This window comes from Phyllobates terribilis, unplaced genomic scaffold (assembly GCF_046119375.1).
Source record: "Phyllobates terribilis strain yellow unplaced genomic scaffold, ASM4611937v1 Scaffold_9__5_contigs__length_417890890, whole genome shotgun sequence".
Classification (NCBI taxonomy): domain Eukaryota; kingdom Metazoa; phylum Chordata; class Amphibia; order Anura; family Dendrobatidae; genus Phyllobates; species Phyllobates terribilis.
The window spans coordinates 202,436,979-202,464,206 of NW_027362769.1; the positions used below are offsets into that span (position 1 = coordinate 202,436,979).

A 27,228-nucleotide genomic window follows, 5' to 3' on the forward strand; every position below is an offset into this window, starting at 1 on the left:
ACCGCTAAGGCTGGTGTTGTGGGTGCAGCAGAGCGTAGCATAACTCCCCACGGGAGGAGTATAGCCTCAGGGCAGTGTATGCGGAGGATGGGGGTGATGGTGCAGGGCAGCAGCAGTAACGACACGGAGTCAGTGATGCAGTTCAGAGCCTTTACTCACAGTTCTTATTATCCAGACCACGTCTGCAGGTAACGGCTGCCCACGTCGTACTGTGCTCACCAGGTGAGGGGCTCAGACAACTCCCAGATAACTTTGGAGCGCTTCACAGGACCCCCTTTGTGTGTCCTTTGTCTGGCCTTTCTTACCAACACTTCTGTCCGGCTGCCTCGGGCCTCCTCTTGGTAAACTTGGCGCCAGTTTCCCTGACCCTATGTGGTGCCTTCCTAGCGGGTGGAGCAAGGGGCTGCGCCACATAAAATGTCAGAGCCTCCGGTTTCTAGCTGAGGGTCGTTTCCTGCCTCCCATAGTTCGGGGACCGGTCTCCCCCTTTGGCCTGACCCCTCTACGCAGGTGGATTCGGGCGTGCGGTGGCGACTCGCCCGTCCGCACCCCTGGGATCCCTTCATTCCTCGTTCCTGGAGCCTTCTCCGCTCCTCTTCCTTCCTTCTCCCTCTTGCAGGCCTGGGCCTCTGTTACTAGGCCCGCCTCCGGAGCAGAGCTCATGCAGAGCTCCTGCTCCCTGCCACTTCTGCTCAGACTTCTCTGCACTGAACTAAGATGGTGCCCACCTTTTATACTCCCTTCTCAATGCACCCAGGAACTGCTTCCTCCCTGCTCCTGCACTGCAGGGTTCCCCTTCCTCAGTGTTCCCTCCCCCCACTCCAGCCAGGGACAGGGACTGTCGTGCCCATCTCAGGGGCATATTGGTCGCCCTGCCCCACGGCAATGTGGTGTAATGCATGCAGGTGTCGGGTCCTGATCCACACTCCATCCTTATCTGAGAGTGAGATATCACACCTCTGGGTGAGGTGCAATACGTCTGTAGCAACCGAGCCCTCGGTGCTACAGTTCCATTTATCTTCAGCCTAGGTGACATATTGTGATACAGGGCCGTGATTTTGGCTATAAAAGGGTCCCCTAGACCCCTACCCCAAGCTTTTTAAGAGAATCATATATGGCGTGCCAGGAGACTCTATGGAATGCTTTCTCAGCATCCAACGAGAGTATCTACTTACAAATTTTTAACTGCATCTAGCCCAGGAAATACTTTGTGCCTAGTAGCAGTGTCTGCTAGTCAGCGGATTATCCCGGCTGTTAAGCAAGCTACACCACCTGTAGTTTGGACACTTAATTTTTTCAAAGGAAATGCTTCGGGACCACGGGATACTTAGTGAAGAGCATCAGGAGGCACCCCAAGGCATAGGGGCTGGGACTGGCACTAGGATGCCTTGCGGTGGACAGCCGAGCTCGATCCTTATAAAAGCTTTTTAACTGCAGCAGCTTTAGTGGACGCTACTGGAGCTGGAATTACGCGGCTGCTGGCATGAGACTTGCCCTCCAATAGATCCTTGTAAATGGATTTAAAGTGTATTCATTCAAATTAGAGGGACAATTTAAATTAAAAAGCTTAGAGCTGCCTCCACCACAGGGGGACTCTCTCGACCCACCAGCGGACAGGCACCAGTATTGGGAGAGGGGGGCTGGCCGTCAGGGTTCACCGCGGCTCTGGCACAAACCCGGCGACACGGAGGTGGCACGGGCAGGAGCGGACTGGCCGTCTCGGCTTCTCACTTTTTGGATTTTAGAAGGGCATGACATGCCTATATCTGTGTCTCCCCCTCCTTTTACTCCTCCACCTCTTTTCTTTTCGCATGACTATATGTACTTGTCACTTTTCCATGTGTTAGTTGTGTCTTCTGAGCAGTTTGTCAGCTTTTGGACACCTTTGAAGGTGTTTTCTATGTGTTTCTATGTGTTTTTGTTTGCCTGCCATTGGTTTTAACGGTGTTCGAAGGTGTTCGACGAACAGTTCGACGAACAGTTCGGCGAACACACGGGTGTTCGACGAACCGAACCGAACTCGAACACTACGGGGGTGGCTCAACACTACTAAAGAGTTAAAATGCCTTCTTCCCAATACGAGTTCTCTGATGTCTAACAAGTTAAGCTTTACAGCCGAAAAAGAGAACCTTGAGCCAGGAACAAATTACAGAAAATATATTGATAAAAATGTATTTTTATTTAATAGATTAAAGATTGTATAGACAATATATTTCAAGCAATTGGCTAATCCAATAGTGCATGTATGCATGTACATGAAACCTTACATTCAATTAATTTACCAATGCAAAAAGATAGTAATAATTCCTCTTTTAGTATGTAATATAGATAATGATAAACAGTAGCTGAAAATAAGGGAAATGTTACAAGAATATACACAAAGAAAGTTCAGTCATGCATAGAAATGATGATCAGCTCACCCACCAATAGACTCGACACGTCTTTCACCATTGCTTCATTACCCTCATGTGGTGAACATGAAAATGGATTCTCTCCAGTGTGAATTTTATCATGACTAACAAGAGTTGACTTTAGAGTAAGACATTTCCCACATTCTTAACATGAAAATGGCTTCTCTCCTGTGTGAATTCTCTCATGTCTAACAAGTTCTGATTTATATGTAAAACATTTCTCACATTCTGAACATGAAAATGGCTTCTCTCCTGTGTGAATTCTCTCATGTTTAACAAGACTTGACTTAGCTGTAAAACATTTTCCACATTCTGAGCATGAAAATGGCTTCTCTCCTGTGTGAATTCTCTCATGTCTAACAAGTTGTGATTTATCTGTAAAACATTTCCCACATTCTGAACATGAAAATGGCTTCTCTCCTGTGTGCATTTGCTCATGTGTAACAAGATTTGATTTGTCTGTAAAACATTTCCCACATTCTGAGCATGAAAATGGTTTCTCTCCTGTGTGAATTCTCTCATGTATAACAAGACTTGGCTTAGCTGTAAAACATTTTCCACATTCTGAACATGAAAATGGCTTCTCTCCTGTGTGAATTCTCTCATGTCTAACAAGTTGTGATTTATCTGTAAAACATTTCTCACATTCTGAACATGAAAATGGCTTCTCTCCTGTGTGATTTCTCTCATGTTTAACAAGATGAGATTTTATAGTAAAACATTTTCCACATTCTGAGCATGAAAATGGCTTCTCTCCTGTGTGAATTCTCTCATGTCTAACAAGATGAGATTTATAGGTAAAACATTTCTCACATTCTGAACATGAAAATGGCTTCTCTCCTGTGTGAATTCTATCATGTGCAACAAGAATTGATTTATCTGTAAAACATTTTCCACATTCTGAACATGAAAATGTCTTCTCTCCTGTGTGCATTCTCTCATGTGTAACAAGATGTGATTTATATGAAAAACATTTCCCACATTCTGAACATGAAAATGGCTTCTCTCCTGTGTGAATTCTCTCATGTCTAACAAGATGTGATTTATATGTAAAACATTTCTTACATTCTGAGCATGAAAATGGCTTCTCTCCTGTGTGATTTCTCTCATGTGCAACAAGATTTGATTTCTGTGTAACACATTTCTCACATTCTAAACATGAAAATGGCTTCCTCCTTGTGGAAAGTCCTTTATTTTCCACATTTCTTCTGTGACTTTTATTTTTCTTAACAATTTGTGATGAATTAGGACATAGTACTTTAAAAAGATCTATGTCTGAGATGTTGGCATGCTCTTCATATGGATCTTGTTCAATGCTACTATAATCTGCTTTAAAATCCGAAAATATGAGATGTCTTTTGGAGCTTCTGGTACAAACATCTGCCAAGAAAAAAACTGATTTGATTTTTTAACAAAATAACCTTAATATTTATATTTGTCTAAATATAAAAAAATTAAGAAAAGCGAAAAGAAAAAATTGACATACAAATTACAAGGTGTGTAACAAAGTTCTATTATTTACTGATTAAAGTGTAATTTACATGATGTGATGACTGCACAAAGAATCAATTGTACTAATGTTCATTCCCAATCATTGGCCAGGGCAAACAGGGCTAGCGTCAGCAAATGGCGCACCCGGGCAAGTGCCGGGGCCCTGAGGAGGCGTGGGGCCCACTCGCCATCAGGGACCCCAGCATGCTATGGGCCTAGTGAGTCAGGGGAGCAAGATGCCAGCGCCTGCGAGTAGGCTACCCCCACTTGCTCAGGGCCCGGCACTTGCCATATATACCTCTCCTCAATCCTCTGCAGTTCCGGCGTCTTCCACATCTTCTCACACTGTGAGGTGTCAGGGCAGAGGAAGCGATGATGTCACTACAGTGTGTCGTCTGCTCTGACAGTGCAGAGAGCCAGAAGACGCTGAGGAGTCCAGACCTGCGGCCAGCGAGGAGAGGTATGTTAAATATGTATGGAGCAATATGTGAGACCCATACTAAATGGAGTAATATATTGGGCCCATACTGTATGAAGCAATATATGGGACCCATACTGACTGGAGCAATATATGGGGCCCATACTGACTGGAACAATATATGGGGCCTGTACTGAATGGAGCAATATATGGGGCCCATACTGAATGGAGGAATATATGGTGTCCGTTATTCTGTATGAATTATTATATGGGGCCCATTATTCTGTATGAAGCATTATATGGGGCCCATTATTCTGTATGCAGCATTATATGGGGTTCATTATACTGTATGGAGCAATATTTGGGAACCATTATTCTGTATGTAGCATTTTATAGGATCCATTATTCTGTAAGGAGCATTATATGGGGCCATTATTCTCTATAGTGCATTATATGGAGTCCATTATTCTGAATGGAGTAATATTTGGGGCCCATTCTGTATGGAGCAATATATAGTGTCCATTATTGTTTATGAAGCATTATATGGGGCCCATTATTCTATATGCAGCATTATATGGGGTTCATTAAACTGTATGGAGCAATTTTTTGGGTCCATTATTCTGTATGGAGCATTATATAGGGTCCATTATTCTGTATGAAGCATTATATGGGGCCCATTATTCTCTATAGCGCAATATATGGGGTCCATTATTCTATATGGAGCACTATATGGGGCCCATAATTCTGTATGAAGCAATATACGAGGCTCATCATACTGTATGGAGCAATATATGGGACCATTATTCTGTATGGAGCATTATATAGCGTCACTTATTCTATATGTAGCTTTATATGGGGCCCATTATATTGTATGGATCATTATATGAGGTTCATTATAGTGTATATGGAGCAATATATGAGGTCCATTAATCTGTATGGAGCAATGTATGGGGTCCATTATACTGCATGGAGCAATATATAGGGTCCATTATTCTGTATGGAACATTATATGGGTCCCATTATTCTGTAGGGAACATTTTATGTGGCCCATTATTTTGTAGGGAGCATTATATGGGGCCCATTATTCTGTATGGAGCATTATATGAGGCCCATTATTCGGTATGGAGAAATATATGGGGTCTATTATTCTGTATGGAGCATTATATGGAGCCCATTATTCTGTATGGAGCATTATATGGGGCCCATTATTCTGTATGGAGCATTATATGGGGCCCATTATTTTGTATGGAGCAATATATGAGGCTCATTATACTGTATTGAGGACTATGTGGTGACCATAATACTGTATGGAGGACTATGTGTTGCCCATAATACTGTATGGAGGACTATGTGGTGCCCATAATACTGTATGGAGAACTATACTGTTCGGTCTAAAATGAAAACTTTTGAATCCCCCCAGGTCTGCACTGTGATGTGAGGATTCGCCAGTTTCTGAGCTATTGTAGAATTTACAATACATATCACTCATGTAATATTAGAAGTAAGTGGAATCTTCCTAATGAATCGTAGTATGTGTTAAAGGGGCCCACTGAGACTCTTTCGCCCAGGGCTCACGAAAACCTGGAGTCGGCCCTGAGTGCAAACATCAAATGTCAAAGAATAAAACATTTGTCATTGGTCACATATATTATAGGAGCATAAAAATGATCGTTGATGACAGCGTATCACCCCCATTGTGTAAATAGATGAGGATCTGCAATAATAAAAAAGGCATGAGATAAGGAAATAAATTGTTATTGCTACATCAAAAAGAAAGCTAATAAACTCTAATAACCTTCCTATATCATCAATCAGTGCTCACTGATGAGATGAAATTATATTCTCCTTGCAGCCTCTCGATTTCAGTCATCAGGACTGTAGCAGTCACCTCTCTCCGTTAGAGGTCTATGCGCCACCACAATGCCTGGAAGCGAGCAGCTGCAGGGAAAATATAACTTCAATTTCTCCCTGTAGCCGCTTTCCCAGTAAAACAGTCTAACATGCTTTAAATATTATTTACCTGCAGATTCCCACTATATCTGCTAGTGAATAGGGTTTTTGTAGCAGAAAGGTTAATTTTAAAGGGGTATTCCCTTCATCAAGATCTTATCCCAAAATGTAGTAGTTGTATAACTAATAATATTAGCAAATACCTCCAATTAGAAATATAGTACAGTTCTTCTGACTTGCTATGTCTCATTCCTAATGTGCAGGGTATTGCAGTAGCTTACGTATCCATGGTTATGACCATTAATAACTAGCTAACTAACTGTCACTATATGAGTGGTGATAATGATTGGATACTTAGGCTACTGCAATGCCTGTACATGAGAAAAGAGCAAATCCGTAGAACATTTCTAATTGGAGGTATTTGCTATTATTATTATTACACCTACTGTAATGCACACGCCCGGGCTGAGCGGCGTGTGCGTGTGATTCCACTGGACCGTGCCGGAGAGTGAATGCCTGGAGGGGTGTAACTAGGTATTCACCCGATCCGACCAGGGTCGCACGACGGCATACGACGCCAGTGCACCCAGGAGGAACCGAGCAGAGGGACCAGGTGCTACTCCAGGACAGACCCCGGACACGGCTGTTGACCCACACAGGGGAATACAGGAACAGACTGGTTAGGCTGGCACACAGACTGGTGGGAATAGGCAGGCACGACTGGTATGCGGGCAGGCGGGTATGCAGGCAGGGGGGCACAGGCAAGCACGGCTAGAGTGCAGACAGGAAGGCACTAGCAGGTAGGAACACAGGCGGGATAGGACCCAGTACACACTGGGACTCTGGAACAGAACCACAGATGTGGCAGACAAACACAGCAGAGTGAGGCCGCCCAGAGAGGTGAGCGAGAGCAGGGCAGGAAGAGACCGCCTGGAGCGGTGAGTAAGAGCAGAGCAGGACGAGACCGCCTGGAGCGGTGAGCAAGAGCAGAGCAGGACGAGACCGCCTGGAGCGGTGAGCAAGAGCAGAGCAGGACGAGACCACCTGGAGCGGTGAGCAAGAGCAGAGCAGGACGAGACCGCCAGGAGCGGTGAGCAAGAGCAGAGCAGGACGAGACCGCCTGGAGCGGTGAGCAAGAGCAGAGCAGGACGAGACCGCTAGGAGCGGTGAGCAAGAGCAGAGCAGGACGAGACCGCCTGGAGCGGTGAGCAAGAGCAGAGCAGGACGAGACCGCCTGGAGCGGTGAGCAAGAGCAGAGCAGGACGAGACCGCCTGGAGCGGTGAGCAAGAGCAGAGCAGGACGAGACCGCCTGGAGCGGTGAGCAAGAGCAGAGCAGGACGAGACCGCCTGGAGCGGTGAGCAAGAGCAGAGCAGGACGAGACCGCCTGGAGCGGTGAGCAAAGTAGTCAGAGCGGAGCGAGACTGCCGGAGCAGGGGGAACAGGGCTCTGTACACACGGAACAGACAGGAAGGGAAAGGCAGAGCCAGATACCCACAAGGTACTTGCAGTGAAGTAGCGAGTGGACCACAAACACACAAACGGGAGTACAGAGACAACAAGCAGGAGTTAGGTACGAGTTCAGACTCTGCAGAAAAAGGAAAGGAATGGACATAGAGGCAAAACAGGTAAAGGATAGGAGAGAGTTCAGACTGGAACTGAGTGTACGGAAGAGACCGACACTGCAGCGGGATACAGGAGCGGGTCTGGGAATACGGCCCCCAGAGAGGCGGGACGAACAGGCAAGGAGCGTGTTCAGACAGGACAGACAAGATACAGGAGCGGGTCTAGGTAATCGGCCCCTAGATGGCGGGAGGAACAGGCTAGGAGCGAGTTCAGACAGGACAGACAAGATACAGGAGCGGGTCTAGGTAATCGGCCCCTAGAAGGCGGGAGGAACAGGCTAGGAGCGTGTTCAGACAGGCCTGGAAATACAGCCTCCAGGATAGGCAGACAAGAGAACACAGAACGGGACCTGGCACCTTCAGAGTGCAAGCACACACTGAATGAAACACAATGCTCAGGCAGGGATTGATTGAAGCAGCTTGGTTATATACCAGGTGACAGACAGCAATAGGCTGAGGACGCACAAGGGGTGTGACCCACAGCAGGTACAAAAAGCAGGAAGTGATCGGGCGCCGCCCTTAAGCAGCAGAAACAGACACAAACAGACAGCATGGAGGGAAGCCAGAGAGACATTCTGGACTGGAGATCAAATGCGTGCTCTTGCACAGTGGGAGATGGACCACCATGCAAGGGCGCCGCCAGGTATGTTACAGTACCCCCCCCTTACGCCCCCTCTTCTTCAGGCCTGCCAGAATCTTCCGCAGGGAATTCGAGGGCCAATCCTTCACTTTAAGGAGATCACTCCCACTGTCCACAGGAAAAACTGGTCTCATCTGGTTAGCTAGGATGCTACCTCCTATCCAGCCATCCTCAGCAACAGACGAAATGGGTGGAGTACCAGGAACAGCACACAAGGAAGTCTCTCTCCACATATTTTCAGGTGGCACCCCAGAGGGTACAGGAGACAACTGGAAGTCCTCCACCGGGTTGGAGGGGAGCAGAGACTTGGGGGTAAACTCTGCTTCGAGGTACATCTTGTCAAGCTCACAGGAAGAAATAGACGGGTTATCAGGTACAGGATGAGGAAAAATCACTGTCTCTTTGTTATCTGGTGGTACCCCGGAGGATTCAGGAAACAACTGGAGGTCCTCCGCCGGGTCAGAAGAGTGCAGAGGCTCGGAGAAAACATCTGCTTCAGAGTACACTAGGTCGGACTCACTGGACGAAGCAGGCGAGGTATCGGGTACCGAGTATAGAAAAGTCTCTGTCCATTCACCACCAGGTGGCACCCCGAAGGGTTCTGGAGACAACTGGAGGTCCTCCGCCCGGTCAGAGGGGTGTACAGACTCGGGAGTAACCTCTGCTTCGGAGTACACTAGGTTGGACTTACTGGACGAAGCGAGCGAGGTATCAGGTACAGAGTATAGGAGAGTCTCTGTCCTTTCGCTACCAGGTAGCACCCCGAAGGGTTCTGGAGACAACTGGAGGTCCTCCGCCTGGTCAGAGGGGTGTAGAGACTCATGGGTAACCTCTGCTTCAGAGTACACTAGGTTGGACTCACTGGACGAAGCGAGCGAGGTATCAGGTAAAGAGTATAGGAGAGTCTCTGTCCTTTCGCTACCAGGTAGCACCCCGAAGGGTTCCGGAGACAACTGGAGGTCCTCTGCCTGGTCGGAGGGGTGTAGAGACTCATGGGTAACCCCTGCTTCAGAGTACACTAGGTTGGACTCACTGGACGAAGCGAGCGAGGTATCAGGTACAGAGTATAGGAGAGTCTCTGTCCTTTCGCTACCAGGTAGCACCCCGAAGGGTTCTGGAGACAACTGGAGGTCCTCCGCCTGGTCGGAGGGGTGTAGAGACTCAAGGGTAACCTCTGCTTCAGAGTCCACTAGGTTGGACTCACTGGACGAAGCGAGCGAGGTATCAGGTACAGAGTATAGGAGAGTCTCTGTCCTTTCGCTACCAGGTAGCACCTCGAAGGGTTCTGGAGACAACTGGAGGTCCTCCGCCTGGTCGGAGGGGTGTAGAGACTCGGGGGTAACTACCACTTTGGGGTACCCATTGTCAGGCTCACAGGACGGAGCGGACAAAGTATCGAGTACCAGGTGTAGAGAAGTCTCTCTCCATTTGTCATCGAGTGGTATCCCGGAGGATTCAGGAGGCAACTGGGGGTCCTTCGCCAGGTAGTAGAGGTGCACAGACTCTGAGGTAATCACAGCTTCGGAGCATCCTTGGACATGCACACCGGTTAAAGTGGGTGAAGCATCTGATGCCGGGTGCAGGAAGTTCTCCTGTGTGGAGTCTGGATGGGCAGTAGTCTCTTCGGGCAGGAGAACTGGTGCACTACCCACGCACATTACCCGTTGGGGCTTCTCCAGGATACAGGGAGATGAAGCTTCAGTAGGGACTTCAAGGTTGGGGTCAGGAGGTCTCAGGGAGGACAGACCCTGGCGTGACGGCTTGCCTCTACGTCTAGCACGTCTGGACTGCCTCTTGAGGTTGGGAGAAGTATTCCGGAGAGCGTAGTTACCCTGTGAGGATTCTGGGTGGGCAGTAGTCTCATTGGGCTGGAGGACTATTGCGCTACCCACACACATTACCCATCGGGGCTGCTCCGGGATATTGGGAAGTGAAGCTTCAGCAGGAGCCTCCGGGTTAGGATCATCGAAGACCATTAGAAAGGCCACCAGGAAGGCCATTATGTCCAGGACGATAGGATCCTGTGTTTCCCATAGGGTGTTGATCCATTCCAAGGCATCACCCGCTAGGTTAGACATAATGAATGCCACCTTAACCCGATCGGTGGGAAAACATAGAGGGTAGAACTTGAAGTGTAGCATGCATTGCTCCACAAATGCACGACTTTGTCTTGGATCCCCATAGTAACGTGGCGGATCCGCAGGAACGAGAGCAGATAGATCCATCTGGACGGGTGCGTAATTAGCCAGGAACTCAGCTAGAGAAAAAAAAATTGTATTTATTTATTTTTAATGCATGTATTCGCTGGAAAACGTCTCAGAGAGCGAAGGCCGTGGGGCTCAACGGGAACCATGGCCTGAGCATGCTGTAATGCACACGCCCGGGCTGAGCGGCGTGTGCGTGTGATTCCACTGGACCGTGCCGGAGAGTGAATGCCTGGAGGGGCGTAACTAGGTATTCACCCGATCTGACCAGGGTCGCACGACGGCATACGACGCCAGTGCACCCAGGAGGAACCGAGCAGAGGGACCAGGTGCTACTCCAGGACAGACCCCGGACACGGCTGTTGACCCACACAGGGGAATACAGGAACAGACTGGTTAGGCTGGCACACAGACTGGTGGGAATAGGCAGGCACGACTGGTATGCGGGCAGGCGGGTATGCAGGCAGGGGGGCACAGACAAGCACGGCTAGAGTGCAGACAGGAAGGCACTAGCAGGTAGGAACACAGGCGGGATAGGACCCAGTACACACTGGGACTCTGGAACAGAACCACAGATGTGGCAGACAAACACAGCAGAGTGAGGCCGCCCAGAGAGGTGAGCGAGAGCAGGGCAGGAAGAGACCGCCTGGAGCGGTGAGTAAGAGCAGAGCAGGACGAGACCGCCTGGAGCGGTGAGCAAGAGCAGAGCAGGACAAGACCGCCTGGAGCGGTGAGCAAGAGCAGAGCAGGACGAGACCGCCTGGAGCGGTGAGCAAGAGCAGAGCAGGACGAGACCGCCAGGAGCGGTGAGCAAGAGCAGAGCAGGACGAGACCGCCTGGGGCGGTGAGCAAGAGCAGAGCAGGACGAGACTGCCTGGAGCGGTGAGCAAGAGCAGAGCAGGACGAGACCGCCTGGAGCGGTGAGCAAGAGCAGAGCAGAACGAGACCGTCTGGAGCGGTGAGCGAGAGCAGAGCAGGACGAGACCGCCTGGAGCGGTGAGCAAGAGCAGAGCAGGACGAGACCGCCTGGAGCGGTGAGCAAGAGCAGAGCAGGACGAGATCGCCTGGAGCGGTGAGCAAGAGCAGAGCAGGATGAGACCGCCTGGAGCGGTGAGCAAGAGCAGAGCAGGACGAGACCGCCTGGAGCGGTGAGCAAAGGAGTCAGAGCGGAGCGAGACTGCCGGAGCAGGGGGAACAGGGCTCTGTACACACGGAACAGACAGGAAGGGAAAGGCAGAGCCAGATACCCACAAGGTACTTGCAGTGAAGTAGCGAGTGGACCACAAACACACAAACGGGAGTACAGAGACAACAAGCAGGAGTTAGGTACGAGTTCAGACTCTGCAGAAAAAGGAAAGGAACGGACATAGAGGCAAAACAGGTAAAGGATAGGAGAGAGTTCAGACTGGAACTGAGTGTACGGAAGAGACCGACACTGCAGCGGGATACAGGAGCGGGTCTGGGAATACGGCCCCCAGAGAGGCGGGATGAACAGGCAAGGACAGACAAGATACAGGAGCGGGTCTAGGTAATCGGCCCCTAGATGGCGGGAGGAACAGGCTAGGAGCGAGTTCAGACAGGACAGACAAGATACAGGAGCGGGTCTAGGTAATCGGCCCCTAGATGGCGGGAGGAACAGGCTAGGAGTGAGTTCAGACAGGACAGACAAGATACAGGAGCGGGTCTAGGTAATCGGCCCCTAGAAGGCGGGAGGAACAGGCTAGGAGCGTGTTCAGACAGGCCTGGAAATACAGCCTCTAGGATAGGCAGACAAGAGAACACAGAACGGGACCTGGCACCTTCAGAGTGCAAGCACACACTGAATGAAACACAATGCTCAGGCAGGGATTGATTGGAGCAGCTGGGTTATATACCAGGTGACAGACAGCAATAGGCTGAGGATGCACAAGGGGTGTGACCCACAGCAGGTACAAAAAGCAGGAAGTGATCGGGCGCCGCCCTTAAGCAGCAGAAACAGACACAAACAGACAGCATGGAGGGAAGCCAGAGAGACATTCTGGACTGGAGATCAAATGCGCGCTCTTGCACAGTGGGAGATGGACCATCATGCAAGGGCGCCGCCAGGTATGTTACACCTACTACATATTGAGATGAGATATTGGAGATGGGAATATCCCTTTAAGGGTTCATTTACACAGGCAGATATTGGCCTGTAACAAGCACTGATTCATGATATGGGAGCAGCTTTCTTCTCTCCCCCCATAGAGAGCAGATGAATGATTGACCAAAACTTCATGTCTATTGAGGATTTTGGATAGACAGCAGACTCAGGCATAGGTAATATCTGTACTAACATCTCTAATTTTATGTCTATGTCTGAACTGTTGTTGAATAATAAGGAATAATTGGACTCCATATTGCATCCTCTGGTGTGTGCTGTGGAAATTCTGTCTATTTTTCAGTGAACACCTCAAATCGACCACTGGCACCCCATCTTCCATGTGACAGAGTGCAGGACTTGCTCATATTGTCACTCGTGTGTAGAGAAATGCTCAGGCGTCAGTGCTACTAGGTGGCGTCCATCTTACACAATCGCTGACCGCTACAAGCAGAACAGAGGAGCCGTATGGTCGTGTATTAGGAAGTCATGGCCATGGAGCAAATATAAAGATAGATAAGCCCAGGCAATTCTCTGCTTTCTCTTATAATCTACTCCTGGCTGTGACTATTAGACTTGTCGTAAAACAGTTCTTTTCAGCTCCAGCTAGTTCAGTATATGAAATAGATTACTTATGTTATATATTAATCCTGGTACCAGAGCAATGTTGGATATGATATAAAACACTAAATTAGATACTTTGCCCATGAAGTTTGTTACAAGTCTTTGATGATCTATTATCCCAGTCTATTCTTAAATCCATATTATAGATGCACAACCGGTCTTATTACATATTGCGCAATTACATTGTCAGCGATATATGATCTGTATTTTAGCTGAATAGGAGAATCTATGGCCAAAAAAGCTGAGAAAACACATAACATTTAACTTCAAGCCTAAAATTGTCCGGTCTGGTGAATGAGGAGAATGTGACTCTTCTCTGCTTTATTTAGTGGTGACTCCTCACTGGGGCAGTTACCTGTAGGAACATCCTCTTTGCTCCACTCATCATCCTGCACATCGCTTCCTCCTTTCTCCATTATGGATTCAGAATTGATATTCTTCAGATATTTACCTGGATGTCAAAGCTGTGAAAGAAATAATGTAAAAGTCACAGACAGAAGGAAAACTCACGTGGAATATACTAGATGGAGGCTTTTACTACAAGCTCATGTGACACTTGAGACACCAAAACTTGATGACTTGTGATGAGCGAGCACTAAAATGCTCGGGTGCTCGTTGTTCAGGTCGAGCAAATTGGAATGCTCAGGTGTTCGATCCGAGCAACGAGCCCAATGTAAGTCTATGGGAAACTCGAGCATTTTTTCGGCACCCCCCTCCCCCGAATGTCTGCAGAGGGCCTAAAAATTTCCCAAATCGATGAGAACAGTGCTCAAATGACATGGGGACAGCATGAGGAAGACCCCTGGAAGCATCTCTGACTCCCAGGTCACTGCTGTCAACAATGTTGTCAGAGTATTACGCCATTTTTACGGGCTCACAATAAAACATATAAAAATGAAACCAAAATGTTTTTTCTGGGAAAACTGTTAAGGAACATCCTTTCTAGGGTAATGACTTGTATTTGAAGCAAAATAAATACCGCCCCCAAAAAAAATGCTCCTCCACACCTTGGGCTATGTTCACACGTAGTTTTTTTTATGCTTTTTTGCACTTTTGCATTTCTTTCAATGGTGAAAAATACATTCACTGGTAAATATCATTTTAACATTTTACTACCTTATCTTGCCATGTGGTGTGTGAGACATGATCATACACATCCATACAGTGCTGAAAAGACATGGGAACAGCATGGGAAAGACCCCTGGAAGCATCTCTGACTCCCAGGTCACTACCTAAAACCGTGGTCATCAGACGTGATCCTATGTTACTGCGGTAATAATACAGACATTTTTGGCAACATGACAAATATTAAACTCCATTTAAAATGTGCAAGGCTTGTGCCAAGGGATGGAGAAGTGAACGTAATGATGATGGTGCATGCAGAGGCCGAGGCCGTGGGCAAAATGAAACTGTGCCTGCTGAGGGAGCCCAGCTAACACCCACCTTCCTGTCCCAATTTCTAGGAGGGTGCAAAACACAACCATTGAAACCAGAGCAGTGTGAAAAGGTTGTTGGTTGGATAGCAGATAATGTTTCCAGTCAGTTTGCCTTCACCACCACCCGGTCTTCCATATGGTCCAGTCTCAGGAGCCATGGGTTTGTACCACATTTTTATTACTTTAGCGCCATTTATTCCATGGCGCTTTACATGTGAAAAAGGGATATACATCGCAAAAACAATTACAATAAGTTTGAACAAAAATGTAAAGGTGACTGGTACAAGGGAGGAGAGAACCCTGCCTGTGAGAGCTCATAGTCTACAAGGAATGGGTGAGGATACAGTAGGTGAGAGTAGAGCTGTTCGTAAAGCAGTATGGTGGAGCGAAGGTTACTGCACGTTGTACACTTGTCGGAAGAGGTGGGTCTTCAGATTACTTTTGAAGGTTTCAACAGTAGGCGAGAGTCTGATATGTGGGGTACAAAGTTCCAGAGTTGGGGTGATGCATGGGAGAAGTCTTGTACGCGATTGTGGGAAGAAGAGATAAGAGGGGAGTAGAGAAGGAGATCTTGTGAGGATCGGAGGTAGCACACAGGTAAGTACAGGGAGACTAGGTCACAGTTGTATGGAGGAGACAGGCTGTGAATGGCTTTGCATGCCAAGGTTAGGGATTTGAACTGGAGTCTCTGGGCAATTGGGAGCCACCAAAGTGATTGACAGAGGGGAGAGGCCGGGGAATAGCGGGAGAACAGGTGGATTAGTCGGACAGCAGAGTTTAGGATAGATTTGAGGGGTGCGAGAGTATTAGAAGGGAAGCCACAGAGCAGGAGGTTGCAGTAATCGAGGCGGGAGATGATGGGGGCACTCACTAGTGTTTTTGTAGATTCTTGTTTGAGGAATGTGCGGATCAGTGGGATTTTTTTTACTTGGAGTCGGCAAATTCCTCACCCTGATCCTCATTCCTCCAACCATTCCGAGTGCCCTGAGACAACTGATCCCACACTTGGACATTCCGAAGAGCTATTTTGTTCATCTTTCCATTTATAGATTTTGGCCTCTCGCTCGGTCCTCTTCAACTGGGGCAACAGGAGATTGCATGTAGCGATGCCCAAATATTTCAGCAGCCATGGTCAGACAAAGGTGATGGTGGGAAAGTGCAATTACTGTCACAAAAGGTGGTTGATGATGAGACACACTGGTCAGAAAGTCAGGAGGAGGACCAGGGTGCGGAAGTGTAAGACAAGGTGGTGGACGATGAAGTCACTGACCCAGCCTGGCAAGGTGACATGCATAGCGAGGACAGCAGCGCAGAGGGGGAGGGAGGCGTAGCACCACAACAGGCAGGAACAAGCAGTGGGGTGGCCACAGACGCAAGGCGGGCAATTGTTTCCCAAAACACCAATACCAGGGAAGTTGCCAGTCTAACTGTTAGGTCTTTCAGAGTTTAATCTTTTTTAAAGATGGTACAGTTAACCCCAAAAAGGCCATTTGCAACATCTGCCATGCCAGCATCAGCAAAACTCTTAGCCTGATCACCACCAGCATGCTAAGGCACATGACAGCAAAGTACTCAACTAGGTGGGCCGAATGCCAGGGTCCGGAAACAGTGTCTGCGGTAGACACCACTGCCTGTTCCGCTGTTGTGCGTGTACGCCAATCCCCCGTCCATGAAATTTAGCCTTTTAGGCTCGTGGAGGCGGAACCTTTCTACAACTTCATGGTGGTGGCTGGCCCTCGGAAGGACCGACTAACCACAGACACGTGGACAAGTGCTTGTGACCATGGTTGGTACATCTCACTGACGCATCACTGGGTTAATATTATGGAAGCCGGGACCCAGTCGGACCCTGAGATAGAACATGTCTCTTAGGATAGCAGGCCCTGAGTCAATCAAGCTTCAACACAATGTTCACAAAGCTCCCTTGACAACAAGCAAATTATTCATGATAGAGGCTATCCATCTCCTTAGCTTTCTGGTACTTTTCTGTGGGAATGAGCTTGTGTCCAACCAGCCAGGAATATTTCCAGTGAATTATGGCACGCCATGGTTTTAGCAGTGCACCCAGTACCAGAAGTGAATCCATCCACAATTTCCTTCTCAGGAATTTTATTTGGTAGACTGAGTGGCTGCCCAAACATTAGTTTCTCACAAAGGAGCTGAAGATACTGAGTGGCAGTAGGTGCAAGTTTCTCCAGCATGTTAGGCCAGAGATTACGTAAGAGAAGATATTGGGAGATTAGTTCAGAGATGTACGGAGGAGAAAGGTTATGGATGGCTTTGTAGGTCAGTGTTAGTAGTTTGAACTGGATACGCTGGGCAATTGGGAGCCAGTGAAGGGATCTTATAGATTTCAATCTTATAGATTGCTGGAGCCAGTCCACAATAAAAAGGAACTATGACTATGAAAATTGTACATTCACACTGAAGGCATCAAAACTATGAATTAACACATGTGGAATTATATACTTAACAAAAAAGTGTGAAACAACTGAAAATATGTCTTATATTCTAGGTTCTTCAAAGTAGCCACCTTTTGCTTTGATGACTGCTTTGCACACTCTTCGCATTCTCTTGATGAGCTTCAAGAGGTAGTCACCGGAAATGGTTTTCACTTCACAGGTGTACCCTGTCAGGTTTAATAAGTGGGATTTCTTGCCTTATAAATGGGGTTGGGACCATCAGTTGTGTTGTGCAGAAGTCTGGTGGATACACAGCTGATAGTCCTACTAAATAGACTGTTAGAATTCTTATCATGGCAAGAAAAAAACAGCTAATTAAAGAAAAACGAGTGGCCATCATTACTTTAAGAACTGAAGGTCAGTCAGTATGAAAAATTGGGAAAACTTTGAAAGTGTCCCCAAGTGCAGTTCCAAAAACCATCAAGCGCTACAAAGAAACTGTCTCACGAGGACCGCCCCAGAAAAGGAAGACCAAGAGTCACCTCTGCTTCTGAGGATAAGTTTATACGAGTCACCAGCCTCAGAAATCGTAGGTTAACAGCAGCTCAAATTAGAGACCAGGTTAATGCCACACAGAGTTCTAGCAGCAGACACATCTCTTCAACAACTGTTAAGAGGAGACTACCTCTTGAAGCTCATCAAGAGAATGCCAAGAGTATGCAAAGCAGTCATCAAAGCAAAAGGTGGCTACTTTGTACCAGTACAGACCTAAAGTTTGGACACACCTTCTCATTTAAAGATTTTTCTGTATTTTCATGACTATGAAAATCGTACATTCACACTGAAGGCATCAAAACTATGAATTAACACATGTGGAATTATATACTTAACAAAAAAGTGTGAAACAACTGAAAATATGTCTTATATTCTAGGTTCTTCAAAGTAGCCACCTTTTGCTTTGATGACTGCTTTGCACACTCTTGGCATTCTCTTGATGAGCTTCAAGAGGTAGTCACCGGAAATGGTCTTCCAACAATCTTGAAGGAGTTCCCAGAGATGCTTAGCACTTGTTGGCCCTTTTGCCTTCACTCTGCGGTCCAGCTCACCCCAAACCATCTCGATTGGGTTCAGGTCTGGTGACTGTGGAGGCCATGTCATCTGGCGTAGCACCCCATCACTCTCCTTCTTGGTTAAATAGCCCTTACACAGCCTGGAGGTGTGTTTGGGGTCATTGTCCTGTTGAAAAATAAATGATGGTCCAACTAATCGCAAACCGGATGGAATAGCATGCCGCTGCAAGATGCTGTGGTAGCCATGCTGGTTCAGTATGCCTTCAATTTTGAATAAATCCCCAACAGTGTCACCAGAAAAGCACCCCCACACCATCACACCTCCTCCTCCATGCTTCATGGTGGGAACCAGGCATGTAGAGTCCATTCGTTCACCTTTTCTGCATCTCACAAAGACACGGCGGTTGGAACCAAAGATCTCAAATTTGGACTCATCAGACCAAACCACAGATTTCTACTGGTCTAATGTCCATTCCTTGTGTTCTTTAGCCCAAACAAGTCTCTTCTGCTTGTTGCCTGTCCTTAGCAGTGGTTTCATAGCAGCTATTTTACCATGAAGACCTGCTGCACAAAGTCTCCTCTTAACAGTTGTTGAAGAGATGTGTCTGCTGCTAGAACTCTGTGTGGCATTGACCTGGTCTCTAATCTGAGCTGCTGTTAACCTGTGATTTCTGAGGCTGGTGACTCGGATCATCTTATCCTCAGAAGCAGAGGTGACTCTTGGTCTTCCTTTCCTGGGGCGGTCCTCGTGAGACAGTTTCTTTGTAGTGCTTGATGGTTTTTGGAACTGCACTTGGGGACACTTTCAAAGTTTTCCCAATTTTTCGGACTGACTGACCTTCATTTCTTAAAGTAATGATGGCCACTTGTTTTTCTTTACTTATCTGCTTTTTTCTTGCCATAATACAAATTCTAACAGTCTATTCAGTAGGACTATCAGTTGTGTATCCACCAGACTTCTGCACAACACAACTGATGGTCCCAACCCCATTTATAAGGCAAGAAATCCCACTTAATAAACCTGACAAGGCACACCTGTGAAGTGAAAACTATTTCCGGTGACTACCTCTTGAAGCTCAACAAGAGAATGCCAAGAGTGTGCAAAGCAGTCATCAAAGCAAAAGGTGGCTACTTTGAAGAACCTAGAATATAAGACATATTTTCAGTTGTTTCACACTTTTTTTGTTAAGTATATAATTCCACACGTGTTAATTCATAGTTTTGATGCCTTCAGTGTGAATGTACAATTTTCAAAGTCATGAAAATACAGAAAAATCTTTAAATGAGAAGGTGTGTCCAAACTTTTGGTCTGACTGTATTTGTGTCTGAACAATCAGGGAGACACTATTACTGTTTTTCTTTATGGAAAAAATACCAAAAGCTGGATAATACCGAGATTTGAACAATGGAACTGCAAAACCACAGTTCTAATTTACTGGCGTATACCAGACTTTTTAAAATAGATTTATTTGGGGCTCAACAGTCAGCGACACACTCAAACTATTTTTTTAATGTAAAAAAGGCCCAGAAGTGGATAATACAGAGATTTGAACCGTGGAAATGCAAAACCACAATTATAGTTATGTGGCGTACACCAGAATCTCTCAAACAGATATATTGGTGTCCTACCAGTCAGGAAGACACAATTACAGTTTTTTTTTTACGGCAAAAAATGCCAAAAACAGGATAATACAGAGATAATACAGAGATTTAACCCGTGGAACTGCAAAACCACAGTTATATTTTTCTGGCCTACACCAGACTCTTTTAAACAGATATATTGGTGTCTGACCAGAGACACTATTACAGATTTTTTATGGCAAAAAATTCCAAAAACAGGATAATACAGAGATTTGACCCGCGGAACTGCAAAACCACAGTTTTATTTTTCTGGCCTACACCAGACTCTTTTGAACAGTCACAGACACACTCAATTTATTTATTTTATTTTTTTTGGGGGGGGGGAGATACCAAAAGGTTAATAAGACCTATTTGGACAGTCTGACTGAGGAAAAAAAAAATACAGGATTTAGATGAAAAAAAAAAAAATTTCCTGGCCCCTGAGACCGGGGTGATAAGTCTAGCAATTTGACCAACAGGAGCACACAGGACTGTAATGCAGCGTTTGCTGGTATAACCACTGCGTCTCCTTTACAGCCTGCCAGCCTGCGTGCCTGATATCTGGGATGGATATTAGTCCTGAGAACGACTGTTTGTTTGATTTGGCAAGCTTTAGAGACCCTACACTACCTATTTCGCACTATATATCTCTCTCCCTAACTCAGTAGCACTCTCCCTACACCGTCTGATCCGGAGCAACTGTGTCCAAGATGGCGGCGCCCGGTTTTAAATACTCGAGGTGACGCTGTGCGGCCAGCCAATCACTGTAATGCCCACAAACAACATGGCTGTGGCATTACAGTGACTGGCTGGCAATCCCTGCATGTTCATTGGCTCTGTAAAGAGCGCCAAACGTGCAGGGCGGAGACCCGAGCTCCCGCCCGAGTAACCCGGAAATGCTCGGTGCTCGCCGAACATCCCGAGTAGTGAGATGCTCGGGCGAGTACCGAGCAGTGTCGAGCATGCTCGCTCAACACTAGTAGGGATAGCTTTACCCTTTCTTTCCTTAGTACTTGTTGCAGATCATAACAGCCAGTACAACTGTTAGGTCTTCCCGAATCTGGTTGTTTTTTAAAGACTCTGCCGACAACTCCAAAAAGGCCATTTGCACCATATGCCAGGCCAGCATCAGCAGGGGTAACAAAACTACCAGCCTGAGCACATGGCAGCAAAGCACCCAAATAAATGGGAGGAACAGTGTCTGCGGTTGACACCACTGCTTCTTCCGCTGTTGTGAGTGCAAGCCAATCTCCTGTTCATAGTGCATGCAAAGATGCCTCCTGCCCTGCACCTGTCATTGCACACTCTCAACTAGCACCATCAGCAAGCATGTCCTTGTCCCAGTGCAGCATTCAGTTGTCCATACCCCAGTCCTTGGAACACAAGCTCAAATAAGCAGCCAACGCCCCACAGTCCACAGTACTAAATTTGCACATTTCGAGACTGCTTGCACTCGAAATGTTGCCTTTTAGGCTCATGGAGATGGAAGCTTTCTGCAACCTGATGGCAGCGGCCGTTCCCTGGTACTCGGTCCCCAGCCACCACTATTTCTCCCGGTGTGCGGTCCCCGCATTACACAAGTACGTGTCCCACAACAATAGCTGTGCCCTCAACAATGCAGTTACTGGGAAAGCCCACCTAACCACGGACACGTGGAAAATTGCTTGTGGGCAGGGACGGTATATCTCGCTGACGGCACACTGGGTTAACATAGTGGAAGCCGGGACCCAGTCGGACCTTGGGACGGAACACATCTTCCAGACTCCGAAAATTGTGGGCCCTAGGTCAATCAGGATTGCCCCCAAAATCTACTGCTCCTGCACCTTATCCTCCTCAGCCTCCTCCTCCTCTTCAGCCTCCATCTCTGAAATGACCACATCAGTCACAAGCTGGAAGCACTGCAGCACTGCCTCAGCCAAGTGGCAACAGGCTGTACTGAAGCTAATATGCTTAGGTGACAAATCGCACAATACTGAAGAGTTGTGGACAGCTCTGAAAGAGCAGGCAGATCTGTGGCTGATACCGCTGAACCTACAGCCAGGCATGGTCGTGGGGGACAATGGTCAGTATCTGGTGGCGGCTCTGAGGCGAGGCGAGTTCACACATGTACCATGCCTGGCCCATGTGCTTAACCTCGTGGTTCAGCGGTTTCTCAAAACCTACCCGGAGCTGCCAGATCTTCTTGTTAAAGTATGCCGCCTGTGTGCCCATTTTAGAAAGTCAGCTACAGCTTCCGCCGCCCTTGCCATGCTTCAGCAGCATTTACAGCTTCCGGCGCACCGACTGGTGTGTGATGTCCCCACGAGTTGGAACTCTACACTGCAGATGTTGGGAAGGATTTGTGGGCAGAAGAGGGCAGTTGTTGACTACCCTCATCAACAAGGCCGTAGGTATTCAGTTCAGACTCCACACATAAGACCTCAGAAATGGACATGGATGTCAGACATATGTACCATCCTCCAAAACTTTGAGGACTCCACCAAGATGGTGAGTGGTGATGTCGCCATAATTAACGTCACCATCCCGCTTCTCTGTCTTCTGAAACGCTCTCTGCTCACAATCAGAGAGGATGCATTGCAGGCTGAGCACGATGAGATGGAGCAAGGAACCATACAGGGTGATTACACACAGCTCAGCCTCATCTCATCCCAATGTGGATTGGGTGTCAATGAGGAAGTGGAGGAGGAAGAACAGGAGCTAGTTTCAAGGGCTGTAGACGGTACTACCTGTACAACTGTCATACCATCTGTTCAGCGTGGATGGCCTGAGGACAGAGAGGCGGAGGAGGAGAGCATGGTCAGTCGTCCTCTTGGTGAGGACACGGAAGTCTTGCCTGTTAGCAGTCTGCCACGCATGGCTGAGTTTATGTTCCACTGCCTTTCCCGTGACCCTAGAGTTCTCAAACTTTTGGTTGACAGTCATTACTGGTTGGTAACACTTCTAGATCCATGCTACAAGGAGAACTTTATATCTCTTATTCCTGAGGCGGATAGGTCTACCAAAATGGGGCAGAACCAGAAGGCCCTTGTTGCGGAACTATTAAAAAAATTCACATCTGAAAACGCTGGCGGCAGAGGTCACAGTTCATTGGACAACCAAGGAGTACAGGCGAGAGAGACACCACTCCAATCCAGCAGGGGCAGGGGAACACTGTCAAAGTTCTAGGAGAGTTTTCTCTCAGCCCCTCCCATCTTACAGGCCCTGAGGCGCGGGGTACTCTCACAAGGAGTGCAAAGTTTGGGAAGATGCCGAGGGAGTACCTTGTCGAGCGTACCAACATCCTCCGTGATTCCTCTGTGCCTTATAATTATTGGGTATCCAAGCTGGACACGTGAAATGAACTGTCTCTCTACGCCTTGGAGGTCCTGGCCTGCCCTGCCGCTAGCGTTCTTTCAGAGCGGGTTTTTAGTGCCGCTGGTGGAATTATAACTGATAAGTGCATCCACCTGTCAACTAAAAATGCTGACAGGCTGATTCTTATAAAAATGAACAAGGGCTGGATTGGGCCAGACTTCTCAACACCACCGAATGATAACAGCGTAACATAAACTCAAATCCAGTGTCTTTTTTTGGGAGGTGTATTCCCATGCCCCTTTTCACACCCAGAAATGGGTATACGCTTCCCGATTTGGGCTATTTGCTCTTGTCCTTCTTCTCATCCCCCACCACCATATCACCAGGGTGACCATGGTCCGTGATGCAACACCCACATAATTTTTTTAAAGGGTGTTTATGATGCCCGTAAAAAATCTTTTTATACTGTTTGATCATGCATACCCCCCAGGGGTAAATGTTTGTCAGCCCATACACTTAGCGCATGGACATTACAAGTATAGGAGACCCGCTCTTTTCTAATGGGAACATTTTTTATAAGGCCCTCCTCCAAGTCTTTCCCAAGGTACATTGGAGTGAATCCCAATTTTTGGCAGCCCTTGCATTCACTGCATAGGCCAACAGTATTTGAGACCCACTTCCTAATAATGGAAAAATTGTTTCAGGAGGCCCTCTGACCTCCACGTCTCTACCAAAGGGCATTGGAGTGCCTCCAAATTTTTGACAACCCTTGCATTCACTGCATAGGCCAACACTATGGGAGACCCACTTCCTAATAATGGGAACATTTTTTTATGAAGCCCTCTGACCTCCACATCTCTTCCAAGGGGCATTGGAGTGCCTTCCAATTTTTTGGCAACCCTTGCATCCACTGCATACGCAAATACAATGGGAGACCCAATTCCTAATAATGGGAACATTTTTTTTCAGGAGCCCTCCTCTACGTCTCTTCCAAGGGGCATTGGAGTAGGTACAAATTTTTGGCAGCCCTTGCATTCACTGCATAGTAAAACAGTATGGGAGAACCACTTCCTAATAATGGGTACATTGTTTTCAGGAGGCCCTCCTCAAAGTCTCTTCAAAGGGGTTTGAGGTGCGTCCAAATTTTCAAAGGGGTATTGGGGTGCATCCAAATTTTGGGCAGGCCTGCCACTCACTGCATACGCAATAACAGTATAGGAGACCCATTCTTTAGTAATGGGAACAACAAAGCATAGCCTGCTGATGGCTCTCTAAGAATAGTGAGGGCCGACTGCTGGCCCTTTAAGAATAGTAAAGGCCGCCTGATGGCCCTATAAAAATAGGCTATGTGACTTTCAGAGTCCCTCCTTCATAAACGAAACAGGATGTGTCTGATCATGTCTCACACACCACATGGCCAGATAAGGTTGTAAAATATTAAAATGATATTTCCCGGTGAATGCATTTGTCACGGTTGGAAGTAATGCAAAAGTGCAAAAATGCATAAAAAATGCTACGTGTGAACATAGCCCAAGGTGTGAAGGAGTATTTTTGTTTTTGGTTATTTATTTTGCCTTATATACTGTACAAGTAATTACCCTGGAAAGGATGTTCCTTAACATATTTCCCAGGAAAATCCATTTTGTTTTTGTTTTTGTATGTTTTATTGTGAGTCTGTAAAAGTGTCGTAATACCTCTGACAACGTTGTTGACAGCAGTGACCAGGGAGTCAGAAATGCACCCAGGGGTCTTCCCCATGCTGTTCCCATGTCATTTGAGCACTGTTCCCTTCGATTTGGGCAATTTTTAGGCCCTCTGCAGACTCCCGGGGGGAGCCACCTGAAAAATGCTTGAGTTTCCCATAGACTTACATTGGGCTCGTTGCTCGGGTCGAGCACCCGAGCATTCCAATTTGCTCGACCTGAGCATCGAGCACCTGAGCATTTTAGTGCTCGCTCATCACGAGTCTTAATAATAAGGGTTTCTTCACTTGTCAGACTGAGTTTTGAATCCTTACATTCATTACAATTTTGTTAGCTATATCGAATAAGCAAGTGAGTTGCTAGTGGAGATTACCAGATAGATGAAACCCTGTATGAATGTGTTGCATGTACAAGATGAGCTAGAACCACATGGAGCTAACAATGGGACATCCACCTTTAAATTTGAACCCTACGGATATCTGGTTTAAAAATTGAGAATCCAAAAAGGTTTCTCTGGAGAATAAAAGGTTCTTATAATCACCTCTCATGGCCCGTTTACGCAATTTTTCAATATCAAAAACCTGGAAATCCCAGGTGCTAAGTAAATGCTGTAAAATGTTTAGTAGCTTAGTAGTAGAATTAGAAAAGAAAGGTGTTAATAGAAGAGATTACCAACCTAGAAGAGGCTTGATTGGCGGGGCCCCATTGGGGCGATTAGACCAAGGGGGCACATGGTATCACAGCCCCATTAGGCCTGTGTTATATTGGCCATCTCTCTTATTACATTTACGGTGTCTTTATTCATACTATTCTCTTTTCTTCTATTATTTCTGTTCTGTTCATAATGGCTACTGGTTTAATTTTAATATAAGGTGTTTTTACTTTACTTGGTTGTGCTGATAACTGGGCAGATTTCGGGACCCTTTGTCACAGGTGGTTCAGGGGGGCAGCTGTGCGGAAGCAGGTACTAATTTTAGCCCTTGTACAAATATTCAAAATGCAAATACAGTTCAACCAGGCGAGAGACCCGTCAGTCTCAGTCTCCCCATGAATAACATCAACAGATCACATGCAGTGGATGAATCCATATAGTAACCTACACCTGGATATTAGATATCCAAAAACCACTCTAAAGATAATATACAATCAATTGTATTTTATTGACAAAACTATGTGTAAAAGCATGTACTGTATTCAATGAAAAATGGAAAATGTATGAAGATTAAACAAAGAGGATTATTCAAGTAAAGAAAAAAGGAGTGATGGTAAAAAGGTATGCAATAGATTGAAAGAAGTCTATTGCTGACTAAATACCTATTATGTTTTTTGGATAGCTAATATCCAGGTGTAGGTTAATTTTAGCCCTTGGTAGTAGGGCAGATGTTTTTTCTTACAGATGTTTCTGATTGGACAGTGAAAATCGGCGGAAAGGAGAGTTGCTGATAAATACCTGGTGCTGAAGGTCTTTTCTGTCAGTCTGAAGAAAGAAGTGGAAGATCAGTGCTATGCTGGATCCTTAGTAAAGGAGATATTGGATCGGGCAGCGGCAGGAGAAGATTGGATTAGGCGATGCCTGGAGGAACCTCAGCTGCAGATGTCACCCACAGATGAAGGACGGATTACCCCAAGAGACATGACTCCAGTACCTGAGCACACCTCGGGAGCTGGAGCAGAGTGAGGGAGTGGTGAGATTATCTTCTCCCCCCACCCTTGTTCCCCGGCCCCTTGCAAGCCCCTAACACTGACACCAGAGCCCTGTTGGCTGATTTCATTGAGCTTCTAACAGGATCAATGCTGAAGACTCAGCTGTCTGTGAGCTCTCCAGCAGCTGTGTGGGGGGATTCTATCCCCCTGCACAGCACAGTCCATTGGTTAACCCTTTGTTACCTGAATGTAGCAGTGTGCAGTTAAGCCTCCGTCACACTAAGCGAGATCGCTAGCAAGATCGCTGTTGAGTCACAAGTTTTGTGACGCAACAGCGACCTCAGCAGCGATCTCGCTACGTTTGACACGTAGCAGCGACCAGGCCCCTGCTGTGAGATCGCTGGTCGTGTCGAAATGGCCTGGACCATTTTTTGATCGTTGAGGTCCCGCTGGGTAGCATGCATCGCTGTGTTTGACACCTTACCAACGACCTCGTTGGCGATTCAGAACTGAGACACATAGGCATGCATTTGCGTTGCATCGTTATACAGGTCGCTACAGGTCGCCGTATTGTTGCT

The 27,228-nt window shown here is 47.0% G+C and overlaps 1 protein-coding gene across 1 annotated transcript; it reads right to left on the minus strand.

The window, feature by feature from the left end:
* Positions 1 to 2,317: 2,317 nt before the first annotated feature.
* On the minus strand, positions 2,318 to 26,743 carry LOC141161981 (uncharacterized). Its single transcript, XM_073647574.1, has 3 exons — positions 26,457 to 26,743; positions 13,837 to 13,945; positions 2,318 to 3,791 (listed from the first exon to the last, which is right to left on the minus strand). The coding sequence occupies exons 2-3, from the start codon at positions 13,895 to 13,897 to the stop codon at positions 2,557 to 2,559; spliced, it is 1,296 nt and encodes a 431-aa protein (XP_073503675.1). The 5' UTR covers positions 13,898 to 13,945; positions 26,457 to 26,743; the 3' UTR covers positions 2,318 to 2,556.
* Between the last annotated feature and the right edge of the window lie 485 nt (positions 26,744 to 27,228).